At 37.8% G+C, this 15,147-nt stretch overlaps 1 protein-coding gene across 2 annotated transcripts in view; it reads left to right on the top strand.

Moving 5' to 3' along the window:
- LOC143250887 (anoctamin-10-like) overlaps positions 1–15,147 on the top strand; it is a 63,132-nt gene that overhangs the window by 11,562 nt on the left and 36,423 nt on the right. For both annotated transcript variants that reach the window (XR_013028422.1, XM_076502043.1), the window contains exon 3: positions 14,800–14,935. Coding sequence is in view for 1 of the 2 variants with exons in the window: in XM_076502043.1 (XP_076358158.1) it covers positions 14,800–14,935 (136 nt within the window). In the remaining variant the exon portion in view is untranslated. The remainder of the gene's footprint in view (positions 1–14,799; positions 14,936–15,147) is intronic.

Here is a 15,147-nt window from a genome sequence, read left to right as displayed (position 1 = left end):
TTCAGGTGTTTGACCTTGCTACACAGTTTGGTATGGTGAAGTCTACAGTCTGCACCATACTGAAAAATAAAGAGGTCATCAAAGGAGCTGATGTTGCAAAAGGAGTGACAGTGCTTACGAAACAAAGATCACAAACAGTGGAAGAGGTAGAAAAACTGTTGTTCATTTGGGTAAATGAAAAACAGTTAGCTGGTGATAGCATTTCTGAGACCATCATTTGTGAGAAAGCAAAGCAGTTGCATGCTGACCTCCTGAAAAACACCCCTGGAATGAGTGCTGATACAAGTGATGCCTTAAAGGCTAGTAAGGGATGGTTTGAAAAATTTAGGAAAGAAGTGGCATATATAGTGTGGTGAGACATGGGGAGGGTGCCAGGCAGAAACGAACCTCATAAGACAGGTTTTCAGTGAGAAATAGGTCCAGTAAGTCTCAAGCATGTTGTAGCAGTACAAAGAGACAGAAAAAAAAAGAACCCCAGAGGGAGAGTTACCTGACATTTTATGGAAGGTGACTCCCCTTCCAAACAATAATAACCCTTGTACTCTCCATGTTCCTCACCACCTTTCACTTATGCCATCAGCTCTCCTAAGCACAGGTGAAGTGCAGTTAAATTTTCATTTATTGTTTTTTATTGTGTTTACAGTTTTTGTGGTTGACTTTATGCATGTAAGTATTATTATACAGGTATAAATAAGCAATATTTGTACTTAAAATGCTTCAAAATATGTAATTTTTGGAGGTCTGTAATGGATTAATTTAATATACAGTATTTCTTATGGGAAAAATTGATTTGGTTTTCGAACAGCCTTCTGGAACGGATTAAGTCAAGAACCGAGGTACCACTGTACTTCATCACAAGTTTCTTCTTACAGATCATCCTTGATCTATAGGTCTTTCAGTGGGTGTGTGTCAAGATTGGAGGAATCTTCACTTACCTTTTATTTGACTCCTTTCCAGTGTTCTATCTCAAATCTAATCCACTCTATGTCTAGTCCTGTTCATGTCTCTGTATTGGGTGGTGCAACTATGGCTCCCAATGATCCAACCTCCTTTACTCTTACTTATGTTTCAGTCTCTAAACCATCAGACCTGATTAGACATTGTTCATTCAGACATTACCACACTCTGTCTCCATGTATGGCTTTTGTGCTTAAGCCCAAGGACTTATTCCATGTGTTGCATTTTTTGTATCCTATTTCTTCAGGACTTTGAACATGTCCATTTATCAAAGCCTTAAATCTATTTTATGTGGTTTCCATCCTTTCCACCCTTCTATTCCTCATTTCTCCTGGTTGTTTGACAAGGGCTTGTCCACTTTGACAATGTCTAGCTTTTGGATAACCTTGTCAAACACCTTCCATCTCTCACTTAAGACCTATTTTCTTCTCCTCTTTGCCTGCAGATGCCATTAATGTTATCCTCATTTTTTACCATACCTCTTATATCATCTTCTATCCTGACTGTAACTCTATGCTGTTCTGCCTATTGCGTATTGTCTGGTAGTGCTTGTGTTAAACCATTTTCTTTAGTGCTCTCTCAAATTGAATTTGAATTTTCAAAGTGTTTATTTCTAGTTTACATCCTAGCATTTCAGTTTTAATATTTTCTAGTGGTATTATTTTGAAACCCAATAACAAAAGTTAGTATTTCTTTAGAAACACAGTTGTGTTTGGTTTATATAATGAATTCTGATATAAATGTTATCTCATCGAATGTTGTGCCTTCTATCAGCAGATTTACTCAAGCTTCAGGTTGGGATAACTTAAGTTTGGAATCATCAGAAGTTATTCATTGAGAGAATGATCATTATTTGGACCGTCTTTATTCTTCTGTGTTGCTCAACTTCTTCCTAAACAAGCCAAACCTGTTCAGGAAAAAACTATGGTTTTTTTTTTTTTCTTCCATCTGAATTTGCTATGCCTTCTTTAGTTACTCCTGGGAGTTTTGCTAGGCCTAATATGTTTTTTTGGACATTATTTCACAAGTATGATCTATTTTACCTCTTTTCCCAATTTTATATACTCTTGTACCTTCTACCTTCCTTGTTACATCATACTCTTTCTCTTCAGTAGCTTGTATTTCCACCCTCTCCTGATATTGTGGGTTCATGTTGAACATCTTGTATCTCAGTTACATGATGGTGTCAACATGCCTTTTGGAGCTATGAACCAGTTTGCTTTGGCTTACCATCAGGTCAACTTTCTGTTCCTAAATTCACAAACACTTGGAATCCATTTTACCTATAAGGGTGGTGGATCCTGATTGTCCTGTTTTGTTTTTGTCCCATGCCCAATTTTCTTTCCTTTGTCTTACCTTAACAGCTATCCTGTGGTGCTTGTTCACCAGTTTCCTTCTTTCTGAAGCAATTTGTCATGAGGGTTTCTTGAGGAATATGTTTTCTCTAATTACTTCCTTATTGGCACCATGGTTGACTTTAACTCTTTCTTTACAAACATGGTTCCTCTGTTGTAGGTATCTTTTGGGGAAAGATGCTGTTTTGTCCCATGTTCATTTGCCATCTCCTTATCTTCAGGACTTGTGCCTTGCCCCTTTTCTCCATTGGTTAGTCTTTTGGAATCTGGGAGACAGCAAGTGATATTTTTTTCAGTGGTTGATCATTTACCTTGCAAGGAGCCTCGAAAGTCTCCTATTTCTGTTCCACATTCTTCCCAATCTTTAACTCTTCCATCAACAAGATCTTATTGTAATTGTCTTTAGTTAAGAATGTCACATCGCCTAAAATATCAGTCGCTATACTCTGGGTTTTGATTAAGCAAAGACTCATTTATCTTTGTTTGTTCCTGTGGCAAAATTTTGCCAGGGATCTAAGAGTTCTTAAGGTTTTATGAGAGAGATTTGCCATCCATTTCCTCTCCCCTCCTCTATTGTCTCAGATACCCATTTCATTTCTATTACCTCTTGATCCTCCCAATTGTCAGGTCCTGTATGAGCCGGTACAAAATATCGTAACATACCATGAATTTATAATTCATCCTTCTCCAGAATTTTATTCCAGACTGTTTGTGGTCTTTAAGAATAACAGAAACTGATGATCTGTAATAGATCTGCCATGCATCAATCTGTTCTTAGTGCTATTTCATTTTAACATAGAGCATTTCTCACTCTGCTGGGAGTTGTTCTCTTGGTTTATGGATTACTCAGGTTGACTTCTTGAATGCTTATCTCCATATTTAAACAATTGAAACACTACCTTCAGTATCTCAATCATGGGGTGGCCTATCAATCTCACATTGTTCATTTCAGGCTTCTTACAGCCCTGTATGGTTTTGCCTGGTGACCAAAGCTTTTGCAGGTCTTACACATACTCAAAAATTATGCTTCAACCATACATAGGCAACTGGCTGCCATTGGTGTTTTTTGAAATGGGAATCCACCCAACATATTTGTCTGCTTTTTTCAAAAGTGGCTTAGGTGGGTTGGTTGATCCAGTTAGAGAAGTCAGTTGTGGCCACTCTTCTTCTCTTTGACTCAATTTTAATGGAGCTGACAGTTTTCAACACCCTTACTGCTTGTAATGCTCTATCACTTTTGGTAATATGGTCTTTTGTGGTGGCACTTGTCTCCATGTCATATGAAATCCCTTCAGTGGACTTTTCATGATGAATGACACATTCTGTGGGATCCCTTGGATGTTACTCTCACCTTTCCTCCTTTCCTTGTTGACACCCCTTGGTGTGGAATTGTGTACATGGTGAGGGGACCTCCCAGGGAAGGTTCTGTTCTTTCAGTTTACTTCCTCAGAGATCTAAACATCCACCCACGTGTTTGCTGTGCATGTGACCTGTGAAGGGGAGGAGAGGATCCTGGTGGTTGAGGGGTCCAACCCTAACACACCACTTTGGCCTTAAATTCCTGCAGACGGGTAGCCTTGGGGTGGCCCCCCTTGGGTCAGTTGGCTGGTCCACATGGGCTAGGGTCAACCAACTGCCAGTGTTGGATGTCCTCAACAGGTGTTGTAGACAACGTATCTAATGCTGGTGTTTGGGTATAGTGCTCACAAAACCATGGTGTTGCTGCAGTGTCCTTGTTTAACATTGTAGTGCATTCCCTCTTAGGGCTCCATGGTGGATTGGGTCAGTAGGCACCAAAATTTCCCTTTTTTTATTATGGAGCCTCCAAATACGAACTTAAATGAAATAGTGAAAAACAGTCCATAGGTAAAACAACTGCATCTTGAAGTTTCTGAGCAGCAATCTTCAACATCTGTATCACCTGCTGTACCTCATTTTCTTATACTACATTCTCCTTCAGACAAATCCTTAGGGCCAATGTCTTCCTTTTTTATTCAGAAGGAACTGGAGGGACTTGCTGGCTCTCCAAAGTCAGTAAAGAAGCTTCAATCTGGTGACATATTGGTGGAAACATCCACATCTCAACACAGTGTACTCCTGCTGCATTCAAAGGCAATTGGGGATATACTTATTGAGGTTACACCTCATGCTACTTTGAATTCATCATGAGGAATTATTGCTGAGAGGGATTTGAAGAACATCCCTGGATCAGAGATTTTCACTGGTTTCTCCACTCAAGGAATTTCTGCAGTGAGATGTATCTCTACTTACAAAGATTGAATTATGATGCTGACCAATATCCTCCTTCTGACATTTATATCACTGTGTCCACCTGCCACCAATAAGGCAGGCTATCATATGGCAGGGTATGGCCATACATTCCAAACCCTCTCCAATGTTTCCAGTGTGAGAGGTTTGGTCACTCAAAGATGTCATGTTGTGGTTCCCTGACGTGTGCTCGTTGTGGTGGCAAGGACCATGATGCCTATAAGTGTGAAACAGATCCTCATTACACTAATTGCAATGGCTCTCACCTGTCCTACTTTTGCTCTTGCCTGAAATGGTTGGAAGAAAAAGGGGTGCAGTATTTGAAAATGATTCATAAGATTACTTATCCTGAGGATTGAAAGTTGCTGTCTACCACTTCATCTCCCACTTTTCATGAAGGGCTGACAATGATCTACGAGGCAGAGATCATTTTCCTATAATTTTAAGAGAGACTGGCCAGGGTCGATGTCACCTGACCCACATGCCCCAGTGGAAGCTGGATCGGGCAAACTGGCCCTCCTTTACTGCTCTTGCAGAATTTTATCCTGCCATCATCTGTAAGCCATCAATAGATGACTGTGTGGCAGCAGTAACTAACTGTATTCTTCAAGCAGCTGCTCAGTGTATTCCTAAAACCTTGATATGTTTTCCTCTATATCCTTGTCCGTGGTGGAATCCTGTCTGCCACATGGCACAGAAGGCTCAAAAATGGGCCTGGGATATTTTCTGTAGATATCTCATACTCTCGAATTGCAACACTTTCAAGCAGGACCATGCACATGCTCAGTGGGTAATACATCAAAGCCAGAAGGCATCTTGGATTAAGTTTACATCTGGCATATCTTCTACCACCAGTTCCAAAGTCATATGGGACAAAATTTGAATGGTCAGTGAGCAATGTAATTCTGTCCCCCTCTGAATCTTGCTCTCTCTGGTCATGAAGTCGCTGATACCTAGAGCATTGCCGATACTCCAGGTGAAAGCTTTTGCCGGGTAACTAGCGCTTCTGCTTCTTCCTCCACCTTCTTAGCCATCAAGACTCAGGCAGAGCAATCACCTCTTTCCTTTTGAGCTGATTGTCTCTATAACTATAATCATCTCTTTACACTGGTGGAACTCAAACTGGCCCTTCATCAGTCTAGCAGTACATTGGTTGGACCTGATGATGTACACTATAATATGCTGCACCATCTTTCTCCTGCCTCTCTTGCTATTCTTCTGATTGTATTTAACTGGATCTGGCAGGAAAATGTTTTCCTGATGCCTGGTGCCAGGCTATTGTCCTACCTTTTTCTAAGCCTAGGAAGGATCCCAAGATTCCTTCAAACTACTGTCCAATTGCTTTGATGAGCTGTCTCTGTAAGACCTTAGAGAGGATGGTTAATGCTCATCTTGTTTGGTTCTTCAAACCAAACAACCTCCTCTCGCCCACCCAATGTGGGTACCGACGACAGTACTCTATCATGGACCACCTGATTCAACTTGAAACGTCAATTAGAGAAGCCTTTCTCAAACGACAACATCTTGTATCAATATTCTTTGACATTGAGAAGGCTTATGATACAACATTGGAGGTATAGCATTTTGTGAGACCTCCATATATGGGTTACGTGTCCATTTGCCCATTTTTATTTAAAAAAATTTTAATGGACAGGAGATTCCAAGTTTGTGTGGATACAACACTTTCCTATTCTTTTCTACAGGAACTTGGAGTCCCTCAGGGCTGTGTTTTGAGTGTCACACCTTTTAGTATAAAAATTAATGCCATCACTGAACAACTGTTGTAAACGGGCTCTTTGTCAACTATTTTCACATCTCATGAGTCATCGAACAAAAGGTATATTGAGCAGCAGCTACAGACTGCCCTCAATCATTTACTGAAGTGGACCACAGCAGATGGCTTTAATTTCTCTCTTTCTAAAACCATTTGCATGCACTTTTGCCTTCAATGGGGTATTCACCCGGATCCTGAATTCTGTATCTGTGAAGTTGTGCTGTCTGTGGTCCATGAGACAAAGTTCTTGAGGCATATCTTTGACCGTAAGCTGACCATTATACCACACATCAAGCAGCTATCGGTAAAATGTACAAGAGCACTGACCATTCTCCATGTCCTCTCTTCCACCACTTGGGGAGCAGATCAATGTTCTATGCTAAGATATATTATGCTCTTATTCGATTGAAACTCGACAATGGATTACTGGTCTATGGCTCTGCCAGACCCTTGGCCTTAAAGATGCTGGACCCCATTCATCATCAAGGACTTCAGCTCTGCACTGGGGCTTTCCACACTTCTCCAGTTCAGAGCTTATACATAGAGTCTCATGAACTTTCTTTGCACCTCCGCTGTTTGCAACTGTCTTTACTATATGCTTCGAAACTTTGTTCCTTACCAAAGCAATCCCACCTGGGGTTGTGTTTTCCTTCCCTGGTGGGCCATACTTTTTCAGAACAGATATTCTGCCATTGCTCCTCTCAGCCTTCGTATCCAAGCACAGTTGAATGAATTGGGTCTGTTCTTGGATAACGTTGCTGTATTCACTGGTCAGCCCATCCCACCATGGCTTCTAACAGTCCCCAAATGTGACCTGTCTTTAAGTCCTCTGAGAAAAGCAGACACTCCCGATTGGAAATACTGTCTGCTATTTGCTTAACATCTTTTGAACCATCCTTCTATTCCTAATTATACAGATATTTCAAAATCAGGTGACTGTGTGGGATCTGCCATGGTTTGTTGTGGTTCGGTGGTTGTGTGCAGAATCCCCTCTGCAGCTTCTGTGTTCACTGCTGAACTGTATGCTATTTCTCTTGCCCTGGATCACGTAGAAGCTAAGCAGTACACGAACTGCACGATTTATACTGACTCGTTTAGTTCTCTACTGGTCCTGGAATTGCTTCACGTTAGTTCACACCCTGTTCTCACCGATATTCAAAATGGACTGGTCCATTTCTCTTTGACATGTACTTTATCCAGTTTCTCTGGATACTGGGCCACATTGGTATTTGCAGGAACAAGCTCGCCGACATCCTCAACTACATCTGTCTGCTCTGGCACTATCACTGGTGTGCCTGTTCTGTACATGGACTATGCTCCTGTATTTAAGGCTCAGCTCCGAACCAGTTGGCAGTCAAATTGGAGTGAGCAACACGAGAACAAGTTTTTTCAAGTAAAACCCTATATTGAACTTTGGCCGTTTTGCTTTTTTAAGGATTGGAAAGAGGAAGTTGTTCTAACTAGACTATGCATTAGTCGCAAACTGTAACTCATCATTTTCTTTAATTTGGAACTGATGCACTAATCTGTTGTCAGTGTAACACTCAGGTCACAATAAACCACATTTTATTGTCTTGCCATCATTACAACTCTTAGTGATTGCACCATTTTAAACATGTTCTGTCCTGAGGTTTATCCATAATGTTAGACAGTGTTATTGGCGATGGTGACACTGTCGACCTCGGGAAATGTTTTTAGTTTTTTAAAGGCTATTAATCTTTTTAATGCTATTTAAGTTTTTAATTTATACATTAAACCATTTTTATTGTGGATCCCTTTTAAGAATCAAAGTACACCTAGTTTGATTTGAAATTATAAAATGGCTGTAATGTCAAATAACTCAACCAGGACTGGAAAGGCCAACTTCAGGTGACTGATGGTGGTTTTTGTACTTACCAGTTAGTCTTCCTGGTGAGTTATGATAATTACAATTATGCTACAGAAAGTCCTTTACAACTTGAATTACTGTAGTTTTTCTCTTAACATTGTAGACTAGATGTAAACATTAGTTTTATGCTATTTATGTTTCTTTTTTAAACTTTTTGCTTTACCTTAATTTTGTTTTATGAATTTGACTAAATTTAATTTTAACTTTTTTACCAGATATTTGGCACAGATAGCATAGTTGCTTTGCACCATAAAACACCAAATGAACCAACCTTGTTGACAATCTGCATTGGTGGTTGGACAAGACTCACATTGGTAGGAGGTTCTACTTTCTCATCATTCATCTGCAATTACATTAATTCATGGACACTTTGATTCACAGTTGAGGGTGTGGGTTGAATACCAAGTTTCTTTGGTCTTTAACATATCATTACCCTGGAGTTGGTTGTTGCCAGTGGGCTTTGGATCATTTTCTTCTTCTAGCCTGCAGTCATCTGGTTATGATCAGTATAGACAATTCTATAGTCATGGCATTTCTCAATCACCAGGGAAGTATTCATTTTCATTTCCTTTGTTCTCAAAAATTGGATCTCCTGTTTTGAGCCCATGCACAAGGTATTTATCTCTTTGTATATCATGTTCTGGGTGATTTTAACCTGGTTGTGGATCATCTTTCCTGCCCAGACAAAATTTATTTGATAGAATAGTATATAAGTCTTCAGGTTTTCCAGTAGTTGCACACTCAGGTGGGTATCTCTCATCTAGGTGCCTTTGCCACTCACTTCAGTACCGAGTAACTTTAGTTTTGGTCTTTGCTACCTCATCAACTTGCTGTGGCTGTCAATACATTCAGTCAGGATTGGACAGACAAATTCCTTTATGTTTATCCTCCTCTCTAAATCCTTCCTAGTGTGATTTTTATCACCCAATCCATGTCAGATCCTTCTGATTGCCTCATATTGGCTGGCTTAACCTTAATTTCTGAGGTTGCCATAGTAGGGAAGAGAAATGGTGGAGCAGGTTCAATCTGAATCAGCTACATGTCAAGGATATCCAGTTTTTTGTTGGCACATTCTGTTCAACCTTCTTCCATAGAGTTATATCAACATAAGTGGAATGTCTTCTGCCATTGGTTTTGGGACCAGTTATTTTCCATTTCTCATCCTGTCCTGTTGTTATGGATTTCCTCACTTTGTTATTTAATCAGGGATTAGCAGGTGGCCCTATCCCACACTTTTCATTTTACCTGGTACCATAATGATTTTGCTTTTCATACCTTGTCTTTCCTATTATGTTCATTACATATTAATCACCCTCCATGACATACAGCTCTTCCAGATTAGGATGTCATCATAGTGCTTCATTGCCATACTTTAACTCCATTTGTTCCATGTTTCATTTAACACTTAAAGTTTATTTCCTTCTCCTTTTGGCTTAGGGATGTCATTAGCTGGATATGTTTGCCATCAACATTTCATGTACTCTGTATTGTTCCTCCTGTGTTCTTTTTTACTCAGATCAGTTCTTTCTTCCCAAGATTTTAGCAGCTAAAGAGAGTAATTCCTCTTTCTCTATGATTTCCCTTCCTTCAATTTCCCACCTCCAATTCCCAGTTTCCCAGTCTAATCCAAATAGACTTCTGTGTCCTGTCCTTATTCTTCATTGTTATATTGTAAGCATGGCTCCATTTCATCATGACTACTCCAATCTATTTATTCATTGCACCTATCCTCTGTTAATGATCTATCTCCTTTCACTATTATCAGTTGAGTTTGGATTTTAATTCAGTTGGCTTATTCTTGATTGTCTCTTTTGACCCTTCATTTATTCCGATGTATTCCCATCAGATTAGGAACCTCACTCTTTCCCTGGCATCTCATCTGCATCAGCCTTTGGAGGAAATTCTTCAAACAAGCATGTGGACTACTCATACTTTCATCTCTCACTATCTGTATTATGTTGCTGTTTTTTTCTCATTGAGTTAAAGTCTTCCACCTGTTGCTATACTCTTCAGTCAATGATGCAATTATAACTAGAAATTTTTTTTTGTTATTTATCTTTTTTTAGAGACTTATCTTATATTCTGTTCTAGATATCACTTTGCAGCAAGTGGTGTCTGGCCAGGTATTCTGCACTTCATTTGATAGTCAAATCTGCAGTGAAAGATCATATTGATTTTTTCTTCCATGGCCATTAAATACACACCATTTTATAATATACTAGAGGTGACATGTTTTGCAAGATTACTTGTAGGTTATTCCTTGTGATATATTTGTTTCTTAAATATGCATGCCCCTGACCATACTCACATACGGATTTCATGAGCAAAACAGGAGATAACTACTCATTCCTTAGATTGAATAAATCAGGTTTGGTATGCTTTTCACTTTAGGGTTTCATGGTCACCCTTGCACTGTATCTGGTGTGAACCTTCCTCCAGACTTTCCACTACATCTTCCCTCTGATTTCTTCCAGTAGAGCAAGATAGTCCTTACTTCTTTCCTGCTCTAAGTAGCTGGTGTGGTGGACCATGAGAATCTCTTTCTGAATGTGAAATATACAATAAAAAGATAATTCATCCATTCTATATGGCAGTTTTTGCTGATGTGGATGTGATTGAAATCCCTCATCTTACCCCACACAGATGTCAGTTTCCAGAAGTTACATTTTGGATTTAAAGCTGCATCAATCAACCTCATTTTCTCACATGTGTAATGAATTTAGGATCCCTCATCTAACCCCCACATAGATGTCAGTTTCCAGTAGTTGTGTTTTGGATTTAGAGCTGAACCAATCATCATAAGTCCATACATGACTGTTTATAGTGTCCTTTCTCACTTAGTTCATCTTGAGTGCATGTTTGTGTTGTGGGTCACAATTGGTGCACTTGGGTTTTGCTCCATTTCAGCTTTTTCACTCCCCTTGATGTCTTTATGCTGGAGATGGTACTGCATTTGGGGTATTTTTGGGATATTTGATTAGAGAGAGATATATCTGTATTTCATTTTTATCACATTTTAATAATAATTCTCCCTCCAGTTGGTTGAACATACTTGAATGTCAGTCCTCAGTGGTTGTGTTTTGGATAGAAGTTGACTTGCTGTGTCACTCTACACCTAGGAAGTCATCCTTTCATCTACTCACAATGTGATGTGCTCTTCAATATTTTCCACCCAACTGTTTCACCTTTTCCACGTCTTTGCAAAGAGCATGCTTGGTACAAAAGCGGTGAGGTCTTCTACATATCTTCTTATTTAAGGGTTTTCTCTTGAGAGTGAAGTGCCCTTTGGATGCTCTCAAAGGATGCTTCTCTTTTCTTCCTTGCACCAGTTCCTCCATCTGCTTATTGTATTATTCTGGCTATGTATATCTGCAGAAGTAAGATATCTTCTCAGAAGTTATAATTTTCCAACTGTGGAAATATAATTCCAACAACTACTTCCTTCTGCTCACACTTCCTTTTCCACTACCTACTGTTGCTTAGTTTTCTGCCTTAACTTGAAGTGATAAATATTGACTTCTTGTGTTTTACACTGAAAAATTTGTCATTTGCCTTGACACTGGCCCTCCTTTCTCCTGTAATCTCCCCAAGGCCCTATTATTAATAATGCCTGATTAAATTTAAGTAGCATTTATCCTCTTCACATATTTCACCCTTGCTTTTCTTCTGTACTTCTTCCTTCTTTTCACTTGACCAGTTTGAGATTCATTTTATCCATCGTTATGCTGTATCACTGAAGACGTTATATGGTGATCTAGCCAGATTGTTAAAGTGAACCAACTAGGTGTTCCTCTTTCTAATTAAATGGTATGCCTTTTTATATTTGAATATAGGTCGTTATGAAATGAGCTTCCAAGCTTCTCAATTATTTTACCCATGTTCCTTGGATACAGCTCATCTCCAATTTTGTGATGTGGTTTACAGAGTGTAAAAAGAACTTGAACATCTAGTAATGAACATTGTCAAGTTTTTGCTTCTGACCATTCCAAAACTATATATACATTTTTTTCTTACACAGCTTATGTTCATATATTTATTTTTCCTGACTAGGCCATGAGTTGCTTTGATCTGTATGAGCTTCTGATCATACACCCAATCCATGACATTAGCTATGTTTAGCAGTTGTGACCTTTCCATTCACATTTTACTGTCTGTCATCATTGTTGTTTATATTAATAACATCTGCTTAGACTCGTAATTTTCTTGTCTAAATGGCTTATCATGCTGAGCTTTACAGTGATATATGAACAACTAAATTATTGGAGTTAATTGAACCATGGTCTTCCTATGATTTTTGACCTAAGCTACTGAGGTTAGACTTTCAGTGTTACCAAGTTATGATCAGTTATTTTTTGAAAGATATGTTCATTACTTTCTTAGCTCAAAAGCATGCGTCTTTTCTGTTAGAAACTCTGACTTAGTCTTCTTTTATGTCTTACTATCACACTTGGAAACCATTGGTTTCTATAATATTTCATGCTCCTGTTTGTTAAGAATGGGTATTTATTATCAGACCAATGATTGATAACTGAGGACGTCTGAGTGTTATTAAGATTGCTGTATATCTTGTCTCAGTATTGGAAAAACACTTTTATTAATATTACTTTGCAGTTTCAAATGATAATTTGGGATCTTTTTATGAATACTTTAGCTTCCATGTGGAAGGCAGTTGTATAATTTATTGCTATTGGATATTTGCTGTTTCATATCTGTTACAATTTGATCGAACTACCTACCTATTAATGTTTTTTTATCTTTAGATGCTGGTCTTGTTCAGTCATGTACAAAGTTTTGCCATGATCTGTTTGTTGGCTGGCCACTTTTCTTTGTGAAAATGATTAAAACAGTAAGCAGGCTACAATTAATAGGTTGTTTCACACAAAAATATGTTGCATGTTTAACCAATGGGTTATTTTCTTTAGGTACTGGAAAGTGTCATGCTTGTTTTTATTAACTTTGTTTGTTGATTTTCATAATGTTATCTTCCAGTATGCTGGGTTCTTTTTAAAATGTATATTACTGTCTCAGCACAGACTTTTTCAGCTGTAGACAATTTGAGGAATTTCTTTATACTTGTACATTTTTACTGTGAATATGGAATTGTTAAGTAAGTTGGAAGGGGTTTTTATCATTGGACAGTATTTTTGGATGCTAACTTCTGAAAGCTTAACCTGGTAATACTTTTTCTGTCTCCTTCATCTTATATTTTTGTCTTTTGTACCTTTTCATATAACATTTGAATGGAGTTATTTCAGCCTCATATTTACCAGATTTTTGATAGTCACAGAATAGATATAATGCAACCTAACTTGAATAGATGTTAGTGTTATTACCTTGCATCAGTGAAAAACTCTAACATTTTCACTACTTCCACTCTACTTTTCTTTCTGCTGCCTTCTGGTTAATTTATTTAAATGTATTGATTTTTTCCTTTTTTAGTGTATTGCTGCCCATGTACTTTAGGACTCTTGACTCTGCCTGTTGAGGACATTTTAGCATGAATGCAGTTTTGCTATTTTACAGATAAAACCAAGTTTGGAAAACATTCACTTGTGGCTGCTCTCCACACCAAATATATAAATGTGGTAAATAGTATGTAATTTATTAAAAGATCTTGTAATGCTTCACACCAACATTATTTATAAAATACAATGTGATAACTACCACGACTTCTATGCTGGAGAAACAAGTAGAAAAATGAAAACCAGATTCAAATAACACAAAAAGTCACCTTCACATATTTTCGAACACTGCAAATCAAATAAACACAACATAACCATAGAAAACTTTCAAATACTAAATAAAGAAACAAATGCAAAATTAAAGAAGCCTTACTTATACAACAGCTCAAGCCCAAAATAAACCAATACAAAGGGACACCTTTATACCTATATTAATAAATATAATCAACCATCTGAGCACGCCCTCTACATTCCTATACTCAGTTACACAACCTTTTTCAAACATGTGGTCAGCTATCAGTCAGTTACCTCTTTCTTTCTTTGTGAACCTGACGATAACCGAAGAAGGTCGAAACATTGTTCACTCCTCTACATTAAAAAAAAAAAATTCTCACCCCCAAACCAGCCATTTTTACATATATATTTCATTACATATCATTGTTTTAGAATGATTCTTTCTCATCAGGATGGCCTAGGTTGGGCAAAATACAGAGAACTTGAAAAATGATCAAAAAGTCAAGGAGCTTTGTGACTCTTCATTTTTCTTTTTTACTCAGAACTTGCAGGTACACACAAATCATGCTGCTTATTGGCATATTTTAACATAATCTTAAGTCACTTTCTGCTATTCATCTACTTCATTATATTTGGTGTTAGATTAGATCAGTTATTATATCATAAATAAATATGAAACATTTTGTTGTGTACCATTGGATGTTATAATGTTTTGTTTTTTTAGAACTGATGGCAGTAGATAAAGTTTAACATTCAGCTGATGCATTTTGCATATTATTCATCTGGAAACACGTTTTAAATATCTTTCTGAATTTAGTTTTATGAGAAAACTATGATAAAAATTATTTTTGTTGTTGTTAGGGAAATCTTGTTCACATTAGCGCTACAGATACAAGATTATTGGAAACAGCAGAGTTAATGGAGATAAAGAAAGCTGACAAGAATGGCTTACTAAGAGAATTCACTCTCCAAGATATGGATTTGTTTTTACATAAAGGTAATCCACTTTATACTATAGATAAGAATGCATATATTTTCATAATTGGTCTAAATTTCATATCATTGCAAATAGAAAAAAGCCTAGATTCCTAAGTAGCTGTTCATTTATTATTAGAGTGCTGGAACTTAGAAACAAATAATATAAAGCAATAAGAGCAGCTAACAGATATAGTTCAGAGTATTGCTTGTATCAGGATAAGAATACTGGAA

This window comes from Tachypleus tridentatus, chromosome 5, assembly GCF_004210375.1.
Source record: "Tachypleus tridentatus isolate NWPU-2018 chromosome 5, ASM421037v1, whole genome shotgun sequence".
NCBI lineage: Eukaryota > Metazoa > Arthropoda > Merostomata > Xiphosura > Limulidae > Tachypleus > Tachypleus tridentatus.
Note: the sequence above shows the minus strand (reverse complement) of the source record. Positions and strands in the feature narration are given on the sequence as shown.